The sequence below is a fragment of the Chroicocephalus ridibundus genome, chromosome 8 (genome assembly GCF_963924245.1).
Source record: "Chroicocephalus ridibundus chromosome 8, bChrRid1.1, whole genome shotgun sequence".
Lineage (NCBI taxonomy): Eukaryota > Metazoa > Chordata > Aves > Charadriiformes > Laridae > Chroicocephalus > Chroicocephalus ridibundus.
The window spans coordinates 47,010,125-47,035,532 of NC_086291.1; the positions used below are offsets into that span (position 1 = coordinate 47,010,125).

The following is a 25,408-nucleotide window of genomic DNA, read 5'->3' on the forward strand; positions in this document are numbered from 1 at the left end:
AAAGTTGAAAAGCATTAAATAGTCACTACCATCATTTCTATTTCTGAACAAACCCCTATGACGCATCAGAGATTCATGCAGTTCTTAACTATAAATTTAGAATGTAATGGAAAAATATTCTGTTTTTAGTAAAACACTAACTACAAAGCGATTTTCATTAAAATAAAGTCTTGGTGTATTTGCTGACAAAGTTCTAGAGATACTACAGCTCCGTTGACTAACTAAAGCACAGTGTGTAGCAGAACAGTTAATTTTCTCAAAACTACCATAGCAACTGGTTACGATGGCTTTCTAAATTATTTTAATTAGACAAGACATTCTTACATTGTGGTTTAAGGCTATTAATGTACTATTATAAAAGCTAAGATCAACCTTAGATGCCACAAAATCTTAATGACTAATGACACTTTGTCACTCTCTTAAGGTCTTTCGTGCCACTCGCTTCTTCACTAACCATTACAGAAACTTTCCATTTTGCCCTTAAGTGTTGCTCCTTTAAGGAAAAAATGTTTTGCATATGAACAATGCATTTTTAAACTAACACATTATATTGGACTTTAATTTTTACTAGGGTAAGAACTCAACTTCAAAAACAGTGCACTTGTCACTGTACCTGAAGAAATGTTTTGAAGTCCTTTTTGTCAGGCATTTATAATTTACTGTTACTTAAATCAATATGATGCCAAGTAGACTAGGAAAATAAGAAAGTGTTTCTCTGAAGAGCTTTCAAGCAAAATAGTTAAAATAGAGAAGTGACCAAAAAAAAAAAAAGTAAGTTATTATGTTACTTCACTCTTTAGAAAGAACAAAGATTAAGTACTTCTCATTAAAAAAATCCTACTAAAACATACAGTCTAATAGTAGAAGCACATCCCTCCCCCAAACACTTTACTCTGCTTTCATAATTTGCCTGTAACACAATATGAACCACTATAGTATACTGCCAACAACTACAGTATTTTAGTTGATTCTTCTACAATGCATCACAATAATCAAAAAGACGTATTAACAGCCAGCATAAAAACATTTCTATGTAAAATGGTGTTCTGTGATAGCCGTCTGGATATCGCTTGTACTATCATTGCTATCTGAACTTTGTTTCTGCTTGGAGACTCAAACTATTAAACAAGATGGTGAGGATTCTTAAGAACAGGCTCCAACCCGTACTCAAAGCAGCAAAATATCCATAAACAACATGCCAACAGCTGTTGCTTACTAGTTGTGAGGCGTGCTTTATCCTCTCCACAATCCCATCGTGGCCCAGGTACTGCAAGGAGAGCCACAGTGGCAGGGCACGGAGCTTCTCTACGGGCTGACTCGATGTCAGCCCAGCTGCTAAGGACTAAAGGGGAAAATAAACAATGAACAAACCACTATTAACCCCTCTCCAATTATTCCATTTTTGCCATCTTACAGAATATGTCACAGCTTAAATAGGGGAGGTTTTGCAAATTATAATTTAGATGCTTATGAAGAACAAGACACTACACGATCAAAATTAAAGTCTCAAGATCTTGAGAATAATGGCTGAGAAATTAAACATACCAAAGATGGATCCTCATGTCTGTAGAGCGTCACTGCAGGTACAGCCGGGAGACCCAGCCAGGAACCCAGAGTAAGAGTCATGCTGTCACACTTTGTAGCAGCCTGAATTTTATTATAATAAGGAGAATATAAGCCATATATATTTTGATTAGATCATGACCTTAAAATCTAGAGCACATTAAGTTTCTAGATATAGTAAAACGTACCAGTACAGAAGAGGAGACATAACCCAAAGCCAAAGTTGCCAAATTCACACTAGAAAAATAAAGTGGTTTTAGCACATACTAAATACGTATTAAAAGATAACATTTTAGTCTTCAGTTTAAATATTTAATGTTGATGTATAAAGGGAGGTAATTTTTGTTTGTATGTTTTTCATTACGAATGCAGTAGATGTTGCTTCTTGATATTCCAAGATTTAAAACCCAGAAGTAAAAATCCGTTTCAATCTAAAGATGTTTTAGTCCAGGCCTTTGGGGAAATCATCCCCCAAAGCCCTACCCATAATTCAGCATCAATTTGGTATCAGAAATAAATAGCATGCAAATATAACACTATAAATGGAAATATCAGAAGAACCAGAGTCTCTACTCCAGGCTCAACAAAAAAATAATCTTAGAGCAATGGAGTCTTCATTAAGATTGTCTAAATTCTTGGAACTTCTTTTCCTCGTGGTTTAATCTTCCAGTTATGTTGCACACTGCACTTGCAAGAGTCTTCTTGACAACCTTAATTACAGTGTCATTTCTTTCACACTCATATCATTCTCCTTTCTCATTCTCAATAATCACTGTATAATGTCTCCCGACTTGTCCTATGAGGTCTTTTTATTTTTATTCCAAGCTCTTCAAAGCCAGGGCAGATAAGATTACCATCTGAGTAAAAGCAACCACTAACCCCTGCTGAAATAACCACTCCAATTAATTATTGCTGTATATGTAAAAAAACCCCAATCTGTATCTCATACAGTGACAAAATCATAACCATATAAAATGCTTAATATGGCAAAAATAAACATGGTCCTATGGCCCTCTACTAGCTGGTTAGCTGTAAAATTATGTGCTGTCCATTGGTTAGGCTTTTTAATGAATATAGTTAAACAGAAATAAATTGCAAGCTTCATACCCTTCTACATGGAGCCACATATTATACTGCTCACAAAGTTCCTTCAGTCGGCCAAGTTTATCTGTGTGCCCAGCACCTGGTGTCCCTTTGTTGAAAAGGAATAAAAGGCAATCACAAAGGATAAGCATGTAAGCTAGGATTCTACATAAAAGGACCTCTTGTGGTGTTGTCAAAAAAGTCACACAAGAGCAGGAAAGAGGATCAGTTTGCACAGTATTTGTACCTGCTCGATTGTGACTTACAAGCAGCTGGAATTCCAGACAAAAAAATAGAGATACTCATTTTGCTTGTCAATATATGTTAGAAAAACCTTAAATGTCGAAGGCACTCAAAGACTCAGCAGCCTCAGGTAAGAAATACAGACATTTTTAATATGTTCAAAGTATGGCCCCCAACTAAAGGAAACTAAACCAAGATTAACATCTCAAATATTTTTCCAAGTCCAAAGCAAGTAGCAGTTACCTCCTTCATTCGTATTTAAAACAAATTTTGTTCACGAGCAATTCTATTTAATTAGCTAGAAGAAAAATATAATTTTTTAAAGCTAAAGATGGCACATCCATCAAAAAATTCTGAAGTGTTAATGTGAAACTGATTTTCAACAAGAGATTTGCACTCACTAAAATAAGTTCTGGTCATATTAATATATCAACTGACGTAAGCAGAACTGTAGTAGTACACTCCAACTCAGTTAAATAAAACCCCCTCTAGGCAGATAATTATTGTGTGGTCATCAAGATATTTCCTGATATTTCTTGACATGCAGCCATTAAGCTGTTTAAGAAAAAATATTTTTATTTTGGATTTTATATATATATATTCATGAATTGGTGTGCCTTTTTTGTTATCGTTTGTTTATAGCACTTACCAGCATTGGCCACAAGCAACAAAGGCAGTTTTCCAGACTCTACGTCATCTTTAATCAATCTGTCCAACAAAGCAACATCCTGTTATCAATAAGAAAAAGAGAATTATTTATAAATATGTTTGTCAAACAATACAGAACTGTTTCTGCTGAACTGGAAAAATGGCTTGTGGCTTTACCTTCTTCTCAAAGGTAAAATAACCTGAAGGTTAGATAAATCATTTGTGAAAAATACAACACAAATATATCATGTAGTTTGTAAACGTACCTCTGACTACATGTATTCTAGAAATCTTGGGATTAAAAAGAACCCTACTATATGCCATTAAAAATAGCTTGCAAAATACAAGACCAAGATAGAAGCTGCTAGCTTTTTAGAAGATTTCCATCTATGATTTGTACAGCTAGAACACAGAAGACTTAGAGGTTGAAAAAGAACATTAATAAGCTTTTCCTAAAACATACTTGACATTCATTTAATGAGGCTTTTCAAAAAAAGGAAAAAAAACAAATGAGCTTTTAAGGAAGACAAACTTACCATTTGGTGTTGAGATCCAAACATAGTGTTACAAGGCACACGGCACATGCAAGAAAGGGGTAACCCTAGCTGCAATAAAAATGATGGAATTTCAACAACTGAGACATACTCATTTCAAGTGTTCACAGAAATCTACAGCGTGACAAAAAAAATAGTAAACATGACAATAAGAAGTTGGACATTGCATTATAAATTAAGTTTCCTGCTAAAACCTACAATCAAATTAATAGTAGAGAAAGGAAAGCATAGGAGAAAGTGGAGGGGAAAAAAAAAAAAAAGTCAACTTTTGGTTAGCACATCAACTGCATTCAGTTTTTCTAGTAAGATACCAGTGCCCTGTAAAATAACTTACACTCAATCCTCTTTTTTTTTTTGGCCATCCCAATTAATACATCCTATAAGCATACGTGTGCTTTGTGCACGGGCCGTGTTCCACTGGAGGTTCACGGTCACTTTACTACTGAGTAGAGAGCAATCTGCCTACTTTGATCATACAGCTCAGCTGACTATTCATGCTGGTGAGCCTGAAGTTCTTCCTTTGCTATGGAAGCAAATTCCAGATAAGTTTTGCATTGTTAACATGAGAAGGAGCAGGGGAATCAAGGTCTCCCACATTTTGATCTTTAACCTGGAAGATCACTAGACAAGCAAAATCTAGTTGATCACACTCATCACTGAACAGAAGGTTCAGCAAATTAAGAGAACTATGGTTACAGACTAGTTTGCTTTTATTCTTTCCTTTAACATAAATTGAATCAACGTCTGATTATTCAGTTCCAATTGTCTGCTCTACAATATACACTACTCAAAATCTAAGCTAAAATGCTATCACTTTAAGTTCAGTAATCACCTAATGTGGGCAGATTACCTTGTAAAAAAAGATAAGGCATCACTGTTATTAGCAGTATCTACTCTGTACTCAGAAACAAAAGGATCCCAAAATGCTGATTCTTAGCAGTATTTTTTGTATCAAGAACTTTCGATCAATAACTACATGCAACACTTGGCTTACCAAAGACACCAACTTACTCCAATGAACTTCCCAAGTCATTTTGGCCAAGACAAGTTCCATCTATGATACCATTTTTATTTCTCTGCAGTCTATGTTTTTAATCTGTTAGTAATACCTCTGCCCACCTTCTCCAAAGTCTTGAAAAACAAAGGCGTGAAGAACTTGACTCTTCATTTCAGTGCACGTTAAGTTTGAAAGATATCACTAGTGCACTGAATGTTAGGTACACAATAGGAAAGTCTGTATATGGCCTCAATTAGCTTATTTAAGTCTACAAACATTCAGGCAAATAAATACTTGGCAAAACCAACAAGTTTTAAAGATAATTAGGAAACTGGGTTTCTTTAAAGCACTGGGTTGTGGGGGCAATCCTGCTATTCCAAACAGGACTTTTTGAAATGGGATCAGGACAGCCTACTTCTCCCTCAATTGTTTTCCTTTAAAAAAATTATAATGTTTATTGAACATAAGAGTACAGGGGCATCATTCAGTACAAATTTTGCAATAACTCAGTGTTTGGAAATCCAGTATGTTTGGACTTGGGTCTTTTTCACCATTACCAACAGCTTACATAAAGTGCAATGCAATCTAGAAACAATCACTCCTTTAAAAAAAAAAAAAAAATAGCATGTAGGATCCTTTTACTGGAAATATTCAGAAAATTTATCTTCCTCACACTGTATCATTTCTGCAAAACATAGACTGTAATTGGAACCTGAAAGTATTTTTTCCAAATAAATAGTTTTGATTTAAATATATGGTCCACTACAGCTACAGTTACCCCCAGTATGGACTTTGCTTCCTTTGCCTATGTTTTATTATTATGTTGGAAATCACAATTAATAAAGCAATACCAACCCACCGAATAACATTTTTGTATTACTAGCAGATATTTGTCTGGCATCAAAGTATCATTTCACCTCACACTCCATTCCCCTCCCACCCCCCGTTCTGTTCCTGTTTAGTCACATCGCTATTGTTTCTATCATGAGGAAACATAAGTAAGTTTTCAAAATCACCAAAGTTATCCTTGTCCTAAAATTAACTTTTTTGTGCAGCCAAAGCTCACTCCTCATTCTTTAGAATACCTCTTTTCATACTGTATTTCAACAGGCAGATAGATCATCCTAAGTGTTAGAAGCGTATATAATTTTATAAGCTATGAAATTCTACTGTATCTATAGAAAGGCAAAGAAGAGACAAGGATGGAGGGCACCTGCTCATGAGGAACACTGATCAAGGAATTGTGTGGAGGGAACAGGAGAGCTGCAGAAAGAGCCTGCTCAGCTTGCTTGGGCATACATGTGTTCAGTCAACAGAGCAGCATTGGGAAAAATCTGGAAGAAGCTTCACTTTTAATAGTGGAAGTTCCAGGCAGACACATGGATCTAAAGGAAAACCTTCCCTGGCCCCAACCAATTTACAAGACTGCCGCCAGTAGTGTATCAGACTGTATTGCAAATACCAGTCTCTTGCAGAAAAAGTCTGAATATATTTTTAAAATCTAAATTTCAAGCAGGCAATACGAAGCCAGGTAAGTTCTACTTCCAGGTAAAATCTCAACTGATTCACTTTACCTGATTGCAGAGAGCTTGGCCCAAGCCTGTTCTAGCTGCAGAACTAATGTATATGACAGGCTGCTTAGTATATAGCACGTTAAAACCTTCTACTGTATAATCTTCATAGCGTGTATGAATAACAAGTCGACAGATTTTTAGGAGACCTTCACGATCATCTTCATGATAATAAGCTGATCCATTTTCATACCTGCAAGAAAAGCCAAGTAAATACAACCAACAAAACCAATAGCCAGTTTAGTGACTAGAATAACACTGACCAGCAAAGGAGCTCACAAGAGGACAAAGAAGATAGATGAAAAAACCCCAAACCCTTCTATTTTCCCAGAATAAAGTGCAGTAAAAGGAGTCTTTGATGACACAGGCTGGGATTAACAATGAGGGAAGCCTAGTATATATTTTCATTTAGACTCAGAGATAAAGATGGAAAGAAGAAGACATCTGGGTTCCTAAGGATTTCCTTTACAGAGTTCAAAACCTTGCTTACTAAGAGTAGAGTGGGGAGGAAACACAAAAAAGGCTTCATCTGGGTTTTATATATACATAAATTCCGGACTACTAGTTTTCAAGAGAATGCAACCTGACATTATTGAAGTTAAGTTAGTAAAATTTGGAATGAGACACATGAAATAAGGTAAATGGCCAGAGTCTTGGAAACTTTATTAGGAAATCAGAAACCAACGTATTTTGTAATACCCAAAATTGCTGGTATTATTAGTATTTTAGAGTTTGAAAATAAGACCACGATTTAGTACAATCTATTCCACACACCGCAAGGCAGTTTTCCAGATGTTTTCAATACATGAGTTACATAAATGAAGTCTGTTTTTCCCCAGGAATATTTTAATTATTTTATGGGTATTTTGCCTTCAATCTGATTTATTAAGCATGTTCCCTTGGGGCTCATGGGGGTATGTGCCTGCTCCTCCCCCTCCTTTTTTAACCCTTGTAAGAATCAAACTCAGATCAGCACATTAACATTTATAGCCAAGAAAGAGGAGTAAAGGAACCAAAGAAGAGATAAGGTATGACTGTTCCACATTGAGGGCAATCGCTCAGCTGTCTTAACTATAGAAAAAGGAAACAGCAACAGTGAAAGTAGTAGGTAAGTCAATTTATTAAGCAACTTGCAAGCTAGATTTTTCTTGTAGATTTTTTGTACAACACGTAAGTCAATGGTCTCACACAATTTAAGAGTGGCATTTATCAACAAATTTACATAAAAGCCCTGAAATATCTTAGGTTACCACAGACACTCTGATGCACAAATACTGCTGAGTATTCCAGAGTTAAACTCCAGACTGACCCACATGCAAACACCTACTTCATCTTTACACAACAGCTCTGTGATCTAACACGGGCAAAGGGAAATTCCTCTAGCGTTGCTCATAGCCACATAAAACGTCAAGAAGTATGAAGCAGATCACAGCAGGGTATTTGTTCAAGGCTGTTACCTATGGGTCACAAAACTTTGGGGACCACGGTCCAACAGATACTCATCATTAATCACAAAATCACAACGTTACTGAATATTTGATTCAAAACAGAAATACTTCTTTTTGTTAGCCATGCCATTTAGAAACATTGCTGATACACTCTTGGAGACATCCTGTGAGCCAGGGCTTGGAGAGATCCCGTGGGCCAGGGCTCTGGAAGGCAAAGGGGCTCAAGAAAGCTGGTTGGTATTCAAAGACCACTTCCTCCAAGCTCAGGATCGGCGCATCCCTAAGAGAAAGAAATCGGCCAAGGGACACAGGAGACCTGCATGGTTGAGCAGGGAGCTTCTGAAAAAGCTCAAGTGGAAGAAGGAAGTTTACAATAAGTGGAAGAAGGGACTGACACCTTGGGAGGATTACAAGAATGCTGCCAGAGCGTGCAGGGATGAAACAAGGAAAGCCAAGGCTGCCTTGGAATTAAACCTGGCTAGGGATGTCAAGCTCAGCAGGAAGGGCTTCTACAAGTATATTGGAAGCAAAAGGAAGACCAGAGAAGTTGTGGCCCCACTGTTGAACGAGACAGGAGCCATGGTGACGGAGGATGCGAAGAAGGCGGAGTTACTGAATGCCTTCTTTGCTTTGGTCTTTACTGCTCGGCCCAACCCTCAGGAGTCCCAGGCATTGGGGGAAGTAATGGGGAAAGAAGACGACTTCCCTTGGGTTGAGGAGGATCGAGTGAGGGATCAATTAGATATTCACAAGTCCATGGGCCCCGATGGGATGCACCCGAGAGTGCCGAGGGAGCTGGCGGAAGTCATTGCTGGGCCGCTCTCCATCATCTTTGAAAGGTCCCGGAGAACAGGCGAGGTGCCTGAGGACTGGAGGAAAGCCAACATCACTCCAGTCTCCAAGAAGGGCAAGAAGGAGGAGCCGGGGAACCACAGGCCGGTCAGCCTCACCTCCATCCCTGGAAAGATGATGGGACAGCTCGTTCTGGGCGTCATCTCAAGGCATGTGGAGGAAAAGAAAGCTATCAGAAGTACTCAACATGGATTCACCAAGGGGAATTCATGTCTGACTAATCTGATAGCCTTCTATGATGGCATGACTGGATGGATAGATGAGGGGAGGGTGGTAGATGTGGCCTACCTTGACTTAAGCAAGGCATTTGACATGGTCTCCCACAGCATCCTCATGGGGAAGCTTAAGAAGAGTGGGCTTGATGAATGGACAGTAAGGTGGATAGATAACTGGTTGAAAGACAGAGCTCAGAGGGTAGTGATTAGGGGCACAGAATCTAGTTGGAGGTCAGTGACGAGTGGTGTTCCCCAGGGGTCAGTACTGGGTCCAGTCCTCTTCAATATATTCATCAATGACCTGGACGAGGGGACAGAGTGCCCCCTCAGCAAGTTTGCAAAGCTGGGGGGCGGGGGGGTGGCTGACACACCAGAAGGCTGTGCCACCATACAGAGAGACCTGGACAGGCTGGAGAGCTGGGCAAAGAGGAACCCTATGAAATTCAATAAGGGCCAGTGTAGGGTGCTGCACCTGGGGAGGAATAACCCCAGGCACCAGTACAGGTTGGGGGCTGACCTGCTGGAGAGCAGCTCAGCTGAAAGAGACCTGGGAGTCCTGGTGGACAACAGGATGCCCATGAGCCAGCAATGTGCCCTCGTGGCCAAGAAGGCCAATGGCATCCTGGGGGGCATCAAGAAGAGTGTGGCCAGCAGGTCGAGGGAGGTCATCCTCCTTCTCTCCTCTGCCCTGGTGAAGCCACATCTAGAGTACTGTGTCCAGTTCTGGGCTCCCCGGTTCAAGGAGGACATGGAACTGCTGGAGAGGGTACAGCAAAGGGCTACCAAGATGATTAGGGGAATTGAACTCCTCTCTTATGAAGAAAGGCTGAGGGATTTGGGTCTCTTCAGTCTGGAAAAAGACGGCTGAGGGGGGACCTTATCAATGCTTATAAATACTTAAAGGGTGGGTGTCAGGAGGATGGGGCCAGGCTCTTGTCAGTGGTGCCTGGGGACAGGACAAGAGGTAATGGGCACAAACTTGAGCATAGGAAGTTCCACCTAAACATGAGGAGGAACTTCTTTCCTTTGAGGGTGGCAGAGCCCTGGCACAGGCTGCCCAGAGAGGTGGTGGAGTCTTCGTCTCTGGAGAGATTCAAAGGCCGCCTGGACACGTTCCTGTGCAACCTGCTCTAGGTGACCCTGCTCTGGCAGGGGGTTGGACTAGATGATCTCCAGAGGTCCCTTCCAACCCTATGATTCTATATACACATACATTTGTCAAAATAGCTGGATTACCTGCAACTTCTCAAATTTCATCATTGCACGTGGTTTCAATGTCTTTAAGTCAAAGACAGATAAAGATAATCATTGACTTTATAAAATAATTCTGATAGAAGTGAGCCTGTCAATGTAAGAACAATCCTTTGTACTCCTAACAACTAAATTTGGATTAACTTCAGTTATATTTTTAGCGTTCCACCTTGCATTGGCTAAAAAAAAACAATAAAAAATAAAAGATCTCTCCTCTCCTCAGTAGCACTGGCAAGATTTTCTGAAAGATACGGTATCATGAGAGGGAGAAAGTGTCAGGTTGTTTGGTTTTGGGTTGGTTTTTTTTGCTTCAGGAAGAAAAACAGGAATTTCTAATCTGTGATTCCCCCCCACTCCAACACCCCCACAGCTGATTTCCATTCTTCTTCCCTCATGCAACAGTTTAAGATATCTATGCCACATGATGAAACAGACATTTATGAAAGATTTCACCGTACTGTAAATCTCAGTAGCATCACCTACCATACCCAGAAAAATCAACTAGACCCAGGAAGGGAAAAGGAGAAGTTAACTGAAAACATCTTTTAAAAACATGAAGTACCCCAAGCCTCGGCAACATAGCATATGCCTCAAGAAACAAGAATTTAGCTGTGTTTGACCAACTGTGTGTCTGCACCTGTATTTTGGCCCTTAGCTCCACCCTTATAAAACGATTTTTATTGCAATCATGTTAATAATAAATTCCTGCCATTCAAAAAGCACTCTCTTTTTTTTCTTTTTTTTTTTTTTAAATTCTGTGATGTATTTCAGACTTTTTAAAGAATATTCTTAAGTTTGTGTCACAGTGGTTTCTTCTGTTGACATCCTCAGTCCAGTCACACATACTTTTAAACAATTATCACTACCTAGTCATACATAAGTTATTCACCGTGACTCACCTGAAAAGCCTGCAAAGCCAGAGAGTGGTATCAGAAAGGATCCTTGTTGTAAGTTTTCTCAGTCTTTCCCTGTCCAGCACTGATATATAAGCGGCCAAACTATGTCCCAGCAGAGCCATGTGACCCTGTTCACCAACGTTCTGAAGTCTGCAAGCCAGAAAAGAGTAACTACCAACTAAATACAAGTCATGAACATTACAATAATTTTAGGCTTGCGTGTTTCTACTGTCAAGTGGCAGAATTTGTTGACATGCAATTTTAAATATTTATCAGAGAGAAGTACAGTATGCCACAGTCACCCTCCTGCCATCGCGTATTACATACTGAAATGCCAGTGCAGACAAAAGCACTTGCACTTGGCCGAGCTGCTTACAGTAACACCGCGGCATCTCTTTTATGCAATCAGGTAGCAGGAGCTGGGACTCAGCACCTTTTCTGCAGCGGGACTTTAAAGTGCATTAAACACCTTTGTCTCCCCATGCAGAGAAAACTCAGGACACTTATTAATAACTTTAGAGGCATAGCTTTCATTAGTTTGTTGGGGGTTTTTTTGTTTGTCGGGGCTTGTTTGGTTGGTTTTGTTTATTTAATCTCCAAGCTGCTTTTCAAATGTTAGTTTTCAATAATCTTCTGCAGATTAGTTAGTATTATTTCCATTATACAGAAAAATGGAAACAAATTTTATTTCCATTTTTTTCTTTAAGATCCACAGGGAGAGATGGTATAAAAGAATATTTGTATTCAAAATTTTATAAGACTTTCAAACTTAAAACAACATCCAGAAAGTAGAAAACAACATGAGCTGTCACATCAGAAACAATTCCCTTGTATAATTCAGTTTAGTAATTAGTAATGAAAGCTTTATAATTTTAAGAAAGCCAAGCCTAATGCATTATTCTGGTTCACTACATAATGTAAGTTGTGTTTAAGAAGTTACAAGGTTGCACAATATCTTTACACTTTAAAACACTTAAATGTATAAGTTCTATTATCTTCCACATACAATAATTCACATTGGCTTTACCGGTAGGCCTGTGAAGTTTCCTCTTCCTCCTCTCCATGCATTAGGTTCTGAACTAACTGAAGTATGCTCACCATATCTTGGCCACTGATACACCAGGGAGGGGCAAACAAAAGCCACACACAAAGAAAAAGGAAAAAAAGGTAAGTACCAGAGTACCAGGATCTAACAAAGAGGCCATTTGGAACACTGTGTGGTAAGACACGAAGACAACACTGCACTTGCACAGAATGCTGAGTATATCAACAAAAATAGTTCCTTGCCCTCAGAAAAACAGATCATGAATGATGAATCAATTAATTCAAACCTCTACTAAATTATAGTAGGACACTTCAGTAAGTATGAACTCAGACCCACAGAAAACCAAATCTATTGAAATCTGAAAATTTGAACTGAAAATTTTGATGTGACAATGTTTAATTGCTTATTGCTACACAGCAAAGTAATAGCTAAGGATCCAAATTTCTCTTTACGTGATCCAGCTTCAGCTCACAAACTCAGCACATATCTTAAACAATTACCTACAAATATTAGTTTCTGACAAACAAAAGCTACATTAGATTTCTGACATGATGCACTCTAACATGGTAAAACTAGAAAAGACCCACGACACTTCAACTTGTATAATTCCAACTAAAACTTACAGTAGTATAAGAACTTACACTCTGACAGCTGAAATTGCTTTTTATTCTTAAAAAAGCTAATTCAGTGTCTCCACTCAAAAAACAAGTTTTGTTTACATACACAAAAGACACAATAGATTTTGCAATACTTTCTGAAGTACTAGCTCGGGCTCCTGCAGGATCGGCCTCCAAAGAGGCTGCAACCAATTTAAATCTTAGTTTTCAGGTACAATGATCTTAGCTGCCTTATGTGCAAGAGCTTCCTATAATTTTTTAAGACAGCTAAATGAAAAGGTGTGGGGGGGTTGTTTTGTTTCTATTTTGTGGGTTTTGGTTTGTTTGGGTTTTGTTTTTTTTTTTAAGGTTTTCTACTTTATAAGTCTTAGGGGTTTTTTTATCTGGATGTTTTAGTGAATCTTTATCCTATAGCACAAATTTATCCATATTTACTTTAAGTCTCAGTCACAGCTGTAGGTACCAATACTTCATTAGATTCCAACAGTTCAAAATTTCAGTCACCAAGGACAAGTAATCTTGTTTTCTTTTTCCTACGTGAGTATGGACATAGTTGGTATGATGATAACCTTTTTTGCCTGGCATGGTGTATGTTCACATTTCTATTAATACAGAAGTTGCTTGTTACATGTATTTTACAGATTCTGAAAAGTAAAGAGCATTATATAAAAATTGTTGTTGCCTACCTGCCTTGCAGTGGTCCAGGAATATCCTTCCGTGCATACTTCTTTTCATTTTCCTCCTCCACTTTTCTAAGTTAAAGACATAAGAATAAACTATACATTTAGTCTGCAGTTTATAACATCAAATATATAGTTGACTTTGACTTGCAGAAATACATACTCACAGGTTTGCAATCTATTTCATTGGCAGCAGTTTCATAAATAAATCAGATGAGACCAACACAAAAGTTTAGCTCAGATTGAATTAAAGAGTTCCTAAGTTTTGGGTTTTTAGCTCTTTAACAGAAAATGTCAAACTTACAGAAGAGTCTCATATATATATGAATTAAAAAAGTTACTTGCACAGCAATAAGAAATCTAACATCTCTGAAAAAACAGACTCACTGGACTTGCTCCGAATAGTACCAAACATGCACAAAAATACGTACAGTCGTTTTTAAAATCCCATCATTTGAGCAACAATGGTGATTTGTATAGGTGCAAGCTTCAGAATGACAGTATGACCGTGAACTACTAGGAAAATGAGTTCTTCCCTGGTTAATGGCAGCAACATTAATAATCCCCCCCTTAGCACAAACAGCTATTGTTTTTGTAGTTATTATTTGCACATACCTTTGATTGTCTTCTAGCATCTTCATTGCTTCATTCAGATTCTTTCCCATTTCTGCTAGAGTAGGGTCGACCATCTTTCAGGGAAAGAGACCAAAAAACACTTATCTTACTACTATCCCCACAACATCCTCAGTACCAATTAATGTATCAGCCAGATTCTTTTAATTAGTCTGTGTGTACTCATTTAAAAGTAAAAATATGTTGAATATCCTAAACTCAAAATATACAAGATGAGAACATACTACTAACCTAAAATAACCAAAAAGAAAACTCAATTGTGATGTGGATTTTATTATTGATAGATCAAACCTTTTTCTCCACAAGAAAAAGTCAGAACATTTTCTGATGAATAATGAAAGAAAGAGCATCAGAAGGCAAGAAGACTTTGAGAAGTGCAAGGTATTCAAGTAAGTGCTCATTATAATGCTTTAGCTAAAAGATTAAGTATGCGCCACTTTAGCCCAACTGAATGATTTTTTCTTCTTCATAACCATTCTACACCAGCAATAAAACTTCAACTATTCCCTTAAATGTAGAAATTCACATGCAGTCCTATCCAAAATGAAAAAAAAACAGAGTCACCAAAAACGAAATAAAAAACCCGCTAAAGGACACCCTAATCTTTCTACAGAGTACAGAAAATACATTGCTACCCCAAATACAATCACAAGTCTTTCAGTGGCAAATCTCATTTAGAAATTATCCTTTTACTTCACCTGAGAACTCATGTTTCTGCACCAAAAAATCCATCACCATATCCTCGGTTGAGTTGACTCCACAGTCAGCTCTCATGATGTATAGACTCTCATTAAAAAACAAACAAACAAAAAACCTAGCCCCTCTGCCAGAATAGTAACAGGGTAAAAAAACCCAAAAACGCTCACCCCCAATTTATGTTGTGGATAAGTACAGTGCTATTCTTACAAGAAATTTACCTCTAGAAAATAAGTTGTTTGGGAAGCTAAACACTGAAAAATTTGACCAAGGCAGGTTTTAGGTCATTGAGCATTTTGACACAAATTCAGGGGAAAATTTGCATAAATTTAAATTGACAGTTCTCTCTTTTTTTTTTTTTTTTTTTTGGGATTGCCAGTTCAACTAAGAGGTATTCAAACATGTTGAAATAATAATCCCTAGAAAAGCTTTAAAAAGCCAACATATCTTACCTAGGAAACACAAGAAGATATCATTTAAGACTGCTCTGGCAAAGGCAGAAATAAAATGGCAGTCTTGCCTGACATTTCCCCATTCAAGTTTCCCTGTCAAACTTTTTCAACAGTAGTTTTCAAAACAGACGAGAAAACACCTAATCCAAATACTCTTGTAAATCTATTTTTTCCTTTTTCTATTTCTAGTACCCTTACACCAATTTTTAATCTTGTTAGAGAGATGCCTTTTAACTAGACAAAAGAGTAAAACTGACCTGCAGCAGGCAGCTCTAAGAAAGACTGACACACAGAAAAGGTTTATCTTCCAGCAGTTGCAGCCCTCTAGCTACACAAAACAGGTCAAACACCCTGGTCTCACTGCTGAAACCAGGTAACAATAGATAGTTGTTAAAGCAACTGTCAGGATAGAAGAGCTTTAAAAATCATTGAACTTATTTCCCCTCAACCAGGGACAAGTAAGTAGTATTTTCCAAAGAACTGCTTTTGCGTTGAAGAAGTCTCTTCTATGGACTTTAACCCAAGAAGCCTAGCAGAAGCTTGTGACAGTGACACAAGAGATCTGGACAGGAACATTTATCCATTTAAGGATTAGATGCCATCTAGAAGCTTCCAGAGAATGTGCCAGGTATCACCTGGCAAAGTGTGATTTACCTATAGTGATCTATATTAAACTGTATTTGAAAAACAAATATACCCCAACAGGAAGGTAGAAGGTAACACCACTGATAAGTCCCATCACATTAGACAGCAAAAAAACTAGGATACTCGTGTTACCGTTAGAGCCTCTTCTCCCTTCCCCTGCTTCCCAAATGCACTGTAAGCATAGCCTCCATAAATTCAACATCAACCCTTTTTCATAAGACCGCCCACATACCAAAGCCTCTAGTAGTTAACCCTTTAGATTGCTGCTAAGGTTGGGGGGGGAGGGTGGGTGTGTGCTAGGGTGAGGGGTGGTGGTTGTTTAAAAAGAAACAGAATCCAAAACAAGTTTAAATATTAAACTTACACTATCCACACTGCAAGGATATAATAGCTTGTCTGCAACAGTATTTGAGAAACTGTATTACTAAAGGCCTGTATGTGCCTTCAATCCCTGCTGACAGAAACACATGCAACACAGACAAATACATTTGCTCATGCAGATGCAGACACAAAAGCAAATTTAGTCACAGAAGGTAGTGGGATTAATTTACATGAGGATTTTACACTATTTTCATCTGGAGGACTGATCAAGGAAAGAAGAAAAACTAAGTTGAGAGTTACCATATGTTCAAAGACTATTTTTACCAAAATATTTAGAGATTTAACTCATATTATAGCAAGTGGTAGGTGGCTGAAAGAATCAGTAGCCAGGCACGGTCACGCTGGATCAAACCAAGATTGATAGCTTTCTGTATTATGTTGCTTTAGAAGTGGCCAGTAACAAATATTTGGGGGAAGAACAAAAGAAGAGTGTAAGTATTCACTAATATTTTTCCTACAAGAACTCCCAGCATTTAGCAATAAATGGGTTTTTACACTTCTAGTTTCTACAATGTCCATTGTCTATGAGTGCCACAACTTAATGAAGCACTGACTGAAAAAGCAGTACAAATACAGGAAGTTCAAGACCTCATCAGAGATTTAGAAAAAAAAAATAAATACACACACTGCAAGCATTTGATACACAGAATACAATATATATAGCTAGAAGAAAAATCTAAATATGATCACTGACAACATTTCCGTACACTTTCAGTGGTTTCCAGAGTTGTACCACATCAAAGAAACTCTGAAAAGGAATCTTACTTAATTAAAAAAAAAATAAATTAAAAATCGGTTATGCTCCTGATAGCCTTTAAGGGAGTAATCGACTAGACATAATTCACTGATTGTGACTATCTCACATACTTTAATTCAGGGTGCCGTAAAACACAATCAATGGCTGGAAGGCAGTTATTTGCTTGAACCTTCCTCAGCATCACATGCAAATATTCAAACAGATCTGTTGTAGATGAGGACACAAGATGAAAAGGCATTACAAAAAGAGCTCCGAGTTGCTTTTGTTTGTTACTAACACAAAATTCACCTGCTAAAATTACATCAGATATTAAAACCTGCACAAAACCTTTCTGCCAATAAGCTGGCGGAATAAATACATAAAATAGAGTTTTAAAAGTCCTAAGAAGTTACACTAACCTCCATAAAATACTATGAAATCCAGAAAGTCTTTGAATTCTGATGGGGGTTTAACTGGTAAATTAATCCCTTCTGGGTTTTTTTCAAATTGCTAAGTGGATGTGTAACAACTTATTTTCTCCTTTGAATTATGAGAAGCAAAAATACCCCTTTTACTGCTGCATGCTGAATTTTACATATGCTTCCTCCTCTGCTCACATTAGTAAGGGCATGGAGGTGGGAAGCAGAAGACTACTTATTTTAAGCAGCAAGAAGGATAGGTGTGGCAAAGTTGCAGCAACGAACCATTTAGTTAAGAAAGGCTTCCAAACACATTCTCCAGTTGTGATAAGACTGAACCTTAATTAGAAATTAAAAAAGGAGACTGTTGCTTCATATACTAGTGTTTTACAATCTTGGGTTTCCATTTCTGTAGGCTGTACTCCTAATGTAAGAAAGGGATGGTTTTTAAACAGTCTACATAAACTACTGTGTGTGCAAAGAAACTTACAGGTGTAGCTCATTAAGTATTTCACAAGAAGTATGCCTCATTTTTGCACTACATTTGTCTAGAAGGAAGTTTTACCATCAAAAACTGTTCTCAACAGTAAATTAATCTCAAACAATATCGGTATTCTTCAGCCAAAAGAATAGCGTGTTTATTCTCCAGGCTAAGAGAAGTTTTAGATAACAAATAAAAAAGCAGCCACTTCATGACTGTTAGGCTTGAGTGAAAGTGTACTTTACCACCACGAGGCTTCTGCCTATAGGTATTCGCTCTTTTAATCTTTATCACTTCCCTGACACGCAGCGGGATTTTGCATGCAGGTCTGCTGTCACTAGTTGAGTTTTCCGCAAAGTTACCAGGATGTTGTGGTAATTAACGCAGTAACAAAAGACAAAAGTCACAGTCTGAGCAAGAAACCAAAACAGTTTTTTTCATGTTTAGGGAAAACACTCCTGTAGAGACTGCAAGAAGTTACAAGGAAAGAATTTGCCCTATTTTACCAGTCGCTTAACTTGCAACTTAAAATGTTAAAATACTTCAGAAGATAGGTCCCTTCCATCAAAATATACAGGGGGGGAGGGCAATAAATCATAGGTCTGTTAGCCAAACTTTTGGCTAACATGTAGCCAAATGTAACATTTGAGATGTAACACAGGCTTCCAGAAGAACTTAAATTTGAAGTTCACTCCAAAAAAGTTTTCTGGATTTCAGATAAAATTCCTGCTAATTATGGTACTTACGACACACAATATTAATACATAAAAAACACTAAAACATTGGTCTGATAAAACAAAGATAATACGCAAATTCAAACTATGAGATCGTTGGTGTGCACACCTGTGTGTCAGATTCTACAGTGGTTTTTCCTCACAATCCTATTGTGCGATGTTTTCAGTTCTTGGGAATTTTCAGTCTTTTTCCATTTGCAATAATCTGTAGTCATTCAATGTCACCATGCTAATTAGGCGATTCTACCAAAATGTCTTCTTTGTTATGAAAAATACTGAATTTTGACAAATTTTAATACAAGTTTAAAAGTACTTATCATTAGCATCCCCATAAGCTACATGTATAAACATAAGGAGGAGAGAATCCATGGTTCAAATAAAAGAGTCTCATATGTATTATGATAATACTTAAATAAGCACAAGGTAAGTGTACACACATTCTCTGAGGATAAACATATGCCAACTTGGATTAATTTCAAATTTATTTCAGGAGAAGACTTCTTATATATCATGCTCCAGACTAGATAAAGTGAGATTGTACAGATTTACAGCAATCTTAACCAAAGAGTACTTCAGGAGGGCACTAACTGCTAAGTGGCTAGGAGACAATAGTTGTATTGTGGCATGTTATTATCCAGAGGACTACAGCTGTTATCATACATGGGGAAAAAAAGCCATGATAAACAAGAGAGGAAGTAAAACAAATGATAAGTCTTTATACACATCTATTTGCATATATGACATGCAAGTTTTTGCAGGGCCCTCACCATTACAGACTATTCCTTACATCAAGGATACAAATAATCAAAATATGGACTTTCATGCTGTTAAGAAATTTAGGTATTTAGTTCTTACATAGTGTTTTTATTACTTCTTACAATGACCCAGTCAAACAAAGTTTACAAGGACTTTGTCAGTGCTACAAGACAAACACCTGCCCTGTACTGATGTGCCTTCTTTAAATAACTGCATATTGTACCATTATTCTGCTTGAGTCCAGTTGATAAAGACCATATTCCAAACTAGCATACAGAACATAAACCAATATATATATATCTAACAAGCAGCAATCACTGTAGCTTTTGTCAGCACTAGTAAAGAACTTAAGCTTTTAAAGACTACCAAATACTCTTTAACACTGTGTTCTTCCTGTGGATTGTAATATATCAAACTGTTTTGCTACCAACTCATTAACCACATCAGATACTTCCTGAATTTCCTCACTATTCATTTTAATAGAGCACATACCATTCAAACTTCTCTGGACAATTTCAAAGATTACATAAAACTGAACATGCTGCATATAGTAAATGATACAAAGGGGAAGGATGCATTAACATCTCTTAGGCACATGAAGTATCAATTATTTCAAGTGGATACTGTCCTCGAAGACATACAACAATGGTGATGTCTATGTGTGGGCAGCCTTTCCATCCTCACTTCTAGGGCAGGTCTCCCGAAGCACAGCAGGTGCCGTGAAAGCCAGCAGAAGCGTGGCAGGTCCCAGGTTACTCTACCAGATTCTGACTGACTCACAGTGACAAGGGCAAAATAAGTTTTGTCAGTCACTTATAGTATTACAGAATCAATATTTGCTTTGTACAATACACTGGACAGAAGAGAGCAAACATAGGGCAGCAAACACCTCCAGTATAAAATGAAAAAAAAAAAAAAAAGTCATGTAATATTTTCTCTACTGTCCTGCTGAGGGCTGAAATAAGATCCATCTTTTTAAGAAAACAAACAAAAAAACCCAACCCGTTCCTACAGCACTTCCGGATAGTTATTCAGACTTTTACAGATCCGAGACACAGCCACAGAGCCCTTCGCAGAGGGGGCGCGGCCGGGAGTCAGGCCCGGGAGCTCCCCCGGTGCCTCAAGGCTCCGTGAGGCAAGCTGACCCAGGCCGTGCGGCACAGCCCCCGCCGGCGGAGGCGGGCCGACAGCCCCGGCGAAGCCGCCACACCGCCACGGCCGAGGGGCCAGGGAAGGGCCGCACCGAGCCCCGGCCCGCCGCTGACCCCGGCCCCCTCCCCTCGGCCCCGTCAGCGACGCGACCGCCGGGGCCCACTGGCCCCTCAGGGCCCCTCCGCCCGCAGGTGCCCCAGCGCCCTCGCCCTCCCCCTCCAGCCCCGCAGACCTTCTCTAGAGAGGCGTCCATAGCCGGCGGGGTTCCCGGTGTGCGCCGCCTCCCCGCCGGGCACTTCCGCCTCAGGCGCGGCCGGCTCCACGCTGGCAGCGCTGACGAGGCCGCGGCGGGAGGGGCGGGCACGCGCTCACCTAGGGAACGGCGGCGGGCCCGCCCCGCGCCCGCCCGCGCGACGCCGAGACCACAGCGGGAGGCGGGCGGGGAGGATCTGGGGCAGCAGCACTGACAGGACGGGCTGGGGAGAGCACGGCCCGCTGCCCTTCCTCCGCACACCGCCCTCCCCCCGACTCCCGCTAGTGGAACAGTCTCGGGGAACGGCCGGGGAAGGGGGTTGGGGGTGTGTGACAGGTACTGGCGCGTGCGCAGTGAGCGCGGCCTGGGCGGCGGCCGACTCCTGTCGGGGAGCGGAGAGGGGAGGCGAGGGCTGCGCGGAGGCGGTGCTGCCGCCGCTCTCTGGCCGGTTCGAGCCCCCGCGGCGGCGGGTCGCGGCGGCCCGGTACCCCGGGAGGGCTCTGCGTGGCTCCAACCTGCGCAGAGCTCTCGGCTGCCACTCCGCGCTCCTCAGCTCGGCCGACGTGGGCTTGTTAGGGTAGCATCAAACCCCTTCCTCCACCTAGGGGTCCCGCAGGTCCCGCGGCACGGCCCCGAGGAGCGGGGGCTCCCTCCTGGCTCGGGGGGAGCGGGCCGCCCTGCCCCGCCGGGCCCAGCGCCGCCTCCCGCGGCCGAGAGCACCGGGAGGTGGCCCGGGGGCGGCGGGAGCGCAGGACGCAGCCCCCTGCCGGCTCCCATCGGACGGGCGGTTCCCGAGGAGCCAAACCCCGTTTTCCAGAGCTCGGTTTCTATTCTCTCAAGCTGGAACGATACATGGTACATACTCCTCTTCCCTTCAGCGCCATTTACATTATTTAATAGCACAACTTGCAGGTGTCATGGATGTTCTGTTTTTCGCACGGCACGGACAGCTGGGCCGTACCACAGCGTGTCCCCCAAGCACGGGGCAGCTCGCTCTACTTCGCTATTACGCTCCTCCAACCTGGAAAGCCCATGCCTATTTATAGTCATTCCTGGAAGACTTCACGATCGTTTCAAGTGCATCCCTCCCGGCTACTACCGGGACGCAGAGTGAACTACCACCTCCTGCCTGGAGATGGTTCCCACGGTCAAGCCCGAGCCCGTCGCCCGGGCCGCGGGGACCGCTCCCGGGTGCGCCCGTCGCCTCCCGCGGCCGCGGGCAGCCGCGCAGGGCACAACCGCCCGAGCTGTACGCTCGCTGCATGGCCTTCAGATCCGCCTTGTGGCAGTGACTGGGTACGCGGGGCTCTGCAATAAATATACATCACTCCTGGCTTTCTCCTCAAATTGCCTCGCTAGCTGAGGGCAAAACGGAGGAACCGCAGGTGTGCATCAGCCCTGCTCAGTGAGGTAACAGAAACCAGGCTGCAAAACAACAGCAAAATTGAAAAGAAAAAGCCATAACCTACTCATGTAAGCAAGCAACAAAGATAATTAAAAAGATAATAAGCAAACGGTGTCTAGTTTTCACTTGTCTCTTAATTGTCGCAGCAACACTGCACAGTGCCTCCACGGTGCACCTAGACCAAAGCCCAGGAGACACAGTGACCCACTTCTTCCGAGTGAACGCACAGTCACTTCAAAAATAACCCCACGAACCGACGCCCGTGCGCCCGGCGGTCACCCGCGCTCCCACAGCAGACCGGGGCGGCCGAGCACGGGGCGCGCCGTGGGGTGCCGGCCTTCCCGGCAGGGGCACACCCGGCGGCGGCAGCATCCCGGGCGGGGTAGCCCTGATGGGGAGCGGGGAGCGCAGGGATGGCGAGGGCGGCGGCGGCGGGCGGGCCCGCCAGGAGGAGGAGAAGGAGGAGGAGGAGGAGGCAGGCGGAAGAGGCGGCGGGCGATGGCTGGGTCGCTGCTGCGCAGCGGGGTGCGCCGCTTCCCCTGGCTCTGCAACGTGCTGCTCTACGGGGGGCTCTTCGCAGCCGGCGACGCGGCCCAGCAGCTGTGGCGGCGGCGGCGGCGGGGGCAGCCGCCCGACTGGGCGCAGACGCGTCGCGTCGCGCTAGTGGCCCTCGCCTTCCACGGCAACTTCAGCTACGTCTGGCTGCGGGCGCTGGAGCGGGCGCTGCCCGGCCGCCGCCCGGCCGCCGTCCTCGGCAAGGTGCTCTGCGACCAGCTCCTCGGCGCCCCCGTCGCCGTCCTGGCCTTCTACACGGGTGGGTGGGTGCCGCCGGCCAGGCACCGCCATGGCGGGGCGGGCGGGGGTGCCCGCGGGAGAGCCCCGGCGCAGGCAGGGCGGGTGCGGGCTTAGAGGGCGCGCAGCGAAAGCGGGACTAAGCGACTCTGGGCCTCGGCTTGTGTGCGAATGCGTAGCTTTCGATTTTAGATTGATTCGTTAAAGCGCATTGTCTTTGCTTAACTTAGGTCGTGTCTTCCAATTAAGATGGGTGATCTACGAAGAGCTGCTACATCTCTTAGAAAGATGTAGTCTCCATTCGATACCTGAATATTCTCATCACATGAAATACTGTTTAAAGGGTTTGTTATTTTGAACCCTTTATGATATTTCAAGTGACAGCAATTCATTCAGTTAATTTATTTCCAGTTTGCATGTGCCTAATGTAATGTCAAGTCCCACCACTTTTCTCTTGATCTTGGGTGTAATGATGGGAGCCTGTTGCGAGGTTGTCTTTTCCTAGAATCAAGAGGAGTTTGGATCAACTAGAATTTAAAATTTTGGAACGCTGGATGTGGAGGGTTAAACAAGTAGGATTTGAAACTATTCTGCTTGTCAGTTCTAGTTTTTGGACTTGATGTAGATATTTGTGAAAGTAAAAAAAAATCACATGTTGATTATGGCTGAAATGAAAAAAATAAAAATAGGTACCCTTTTCCACTGACTTCAGTGGTCTGTAGGCACCTAAACCGCTTCAAGGATCTGAGCCACTTCTGGCAATTCAGCAGTGTGCAGAATGCCTTATTCTGTCTATCTCATGGGTGTAAAAGGTACTTTTGCCGTATCTGTTCCACTGCCATACCACTGGTGAATTATGTGGCAGTGGCCGAGATATGATATACCACCTACACAGTATATTCCAGTTGAGCTGTGGTGTCAAGAGAGCCAAGGGATGAGGAGAGATGATGTAGCACTGTTAGGTAGCTGGAATGGTATTTTTTCTTTGTAATGATATCAGCTTTTCTTTCAAAGCTGTTGCAATATATTTTGAGAAGAGTTCGGGATATCATTTTAAAAAAAGGAAACATTTAATTTTTACAGTTTTTCTGATTGTTGTGAATGTTTTGCCACTAGGTATGAGCATCCTTCAGAGGAAAGAGGACATCTTTTCAGACTGTAAAAAGAAATTTTGGAATACATATAAGGTGAGGCAAGCCATTTGCTTATCTCCCAGCTAAGCAAAAAAAAAAATAAAATTGGATAAAATATTTGAAATATTCCTTCCTCCAACAGCCTTTCTCTCACTTCATTAACTGATTACATGTAGGAAGGAAGCTGTAAGTACCAGCAGTCACCTGAAGTCACTGCTTCAGTCACTGCTGCCAGATGGGTGAAGTGATGCTGTTTTAAAAATGTACAGTGTTTATATACGTAACACTTGCACCCAACTCTGAATGAGAGCCCTACAATACAACACTGATTAAAATTGTACTACATTTTATCTTAAGAAGTGCCCATACGCCAGTGTTTAGTTAGTAATGCCGTTGACAACACTTACATGAATGCTGAACACCTGTTAAAATCATTAGTTATAGAGACATCTTTTTTAGGAATCATTTTCAGTCTGTACTTTTCAGTGACAGTCTTCTCACTTTCAGAAACACAATCCCTTGTTTTAAGACGACTTTGGTATAAATAGCTGGGTTTGGTTTGCATTTCTACATGCACAGGAAAAAATTATCCATACTGCCTCAGAGCTGAGCAAATTAAGAATTTTAAAGATTTGTCAGGCACATGAAAAAGACAGATTAGCAGGAAAAATACAATAGAAGGAGAAACTGATGTAATGTGAATTTCTCTTCACACTGTGGAAATATATAGGTAGGATAGAAAAGGATTATTTTTATTCCTATGGAGGATGATTCTAAAAACAGTGCTCACTATATCCTATCAAAACATAAGGTTTCTATTGACCTTATGTTCTATGAGTAAATTATCCATTGATTTTTTGCAAAAAAGCTTTACATTTATGAGTAACAAGAAGGACCATTGCAAGTGTGAAATAAATAGTGTTCAGTGGTATTTTTCATTCATGGCTGAAACAAATGTTCACATATTTAAACATTTGTTCACCCATCTGGTAAGTGTGGTTATGTATCTGGTGTCAGGTGACTATGAAGACTTAACTCTGCTGGGAGTTTTGTATTTAAAATGAGTTAGAATAATGC

At 41.1% G+C, this 25,408-nt stretch overlaps 2 protein-coding genes across 3 annotated transcripts in view; one reads left to right on the plus strand and one right to left on the minus strand.

Annotated features, from left to right (window-relative positions):
* PDXDC1 (pyridoxal dependent decarboxylase domain containing 1) overlaps positions 1-21,303 on the minus strand; it is a 33,743-nt gene extending 12,440 nt beyond the window's left edge. Inside the window, exons 1-12 of the mRNA XM_063343798.1 lie at positions 20,981-21,303; positions 14,279-14,352; positions 13,670-13,735; positions 12,349-12,432; positions 11,325-11,471; positions 6,663-6,852; positions 4,074-4,142; positions 3,539-3,617; positions 2,671-2,755; positions 1,752-1,800; positions 1,546-1,647; positions 1,217-1,342 (exon numbers count right to left, since the gene is read on the minus strand). Coding sequence (XP_063199868.1) covers positions 1,217-1,342; positions 1,546-1,647; positions 1,752-1,800; positions 2,671-2,755; positions 3,539-3,617; positions 4,074-4,142; positions 6,663-6,852; positions 11,325-11,471; positions 12,349-12,432; positions 13,670-13,735; positions 14,279-14,352; positions 20,981-21,001 — 1,092 coding nt within the window. The 5' untranslated portion in view covers positions 21,002-21,303. The remainder of the gene's footprint in view (positions 1-1,216; positions 1,343-1,545; positions 1,648-1,751; positions 1,801-2,670; positions 2,756-3,538; positions 3,618-4,073; positions 4,143-6,662; positions 6,853-11,324; positions 11,472-12,348; positions 12,433-13,669; positions 13,736-14,278; positions 14,353-20,980) is intronic.
* Positions 21,304-22,764: 1,461 nt separating this feature from the next.
* BMERB1 (bMERB domain containing 1) overlaps positions 22,765-25,408 on the plus strand; it is a 75,144-nt gene continuing 72,500 nt past the window's right edge. The window contains exons 1-2 of one of the 2 annotated variants that reach the window (XM_063343465.1): positions 22,765-23,220; positions 24,315-24,385. In XM_063343465.1, the coding sequence (XP_063199535.1) occupies positions 22,905-23,220; positions 24,315-24,385 (387 nt within the window). In that variant the 5' untranslated portion in view covers positions 22,765-22,904. The remainder of the gene's footprint in view (positions 23,221-24,314; positions 24,386-25,408) is intronic. The other variant, XM_063343466.1, reaches the window with a different exon arrangement.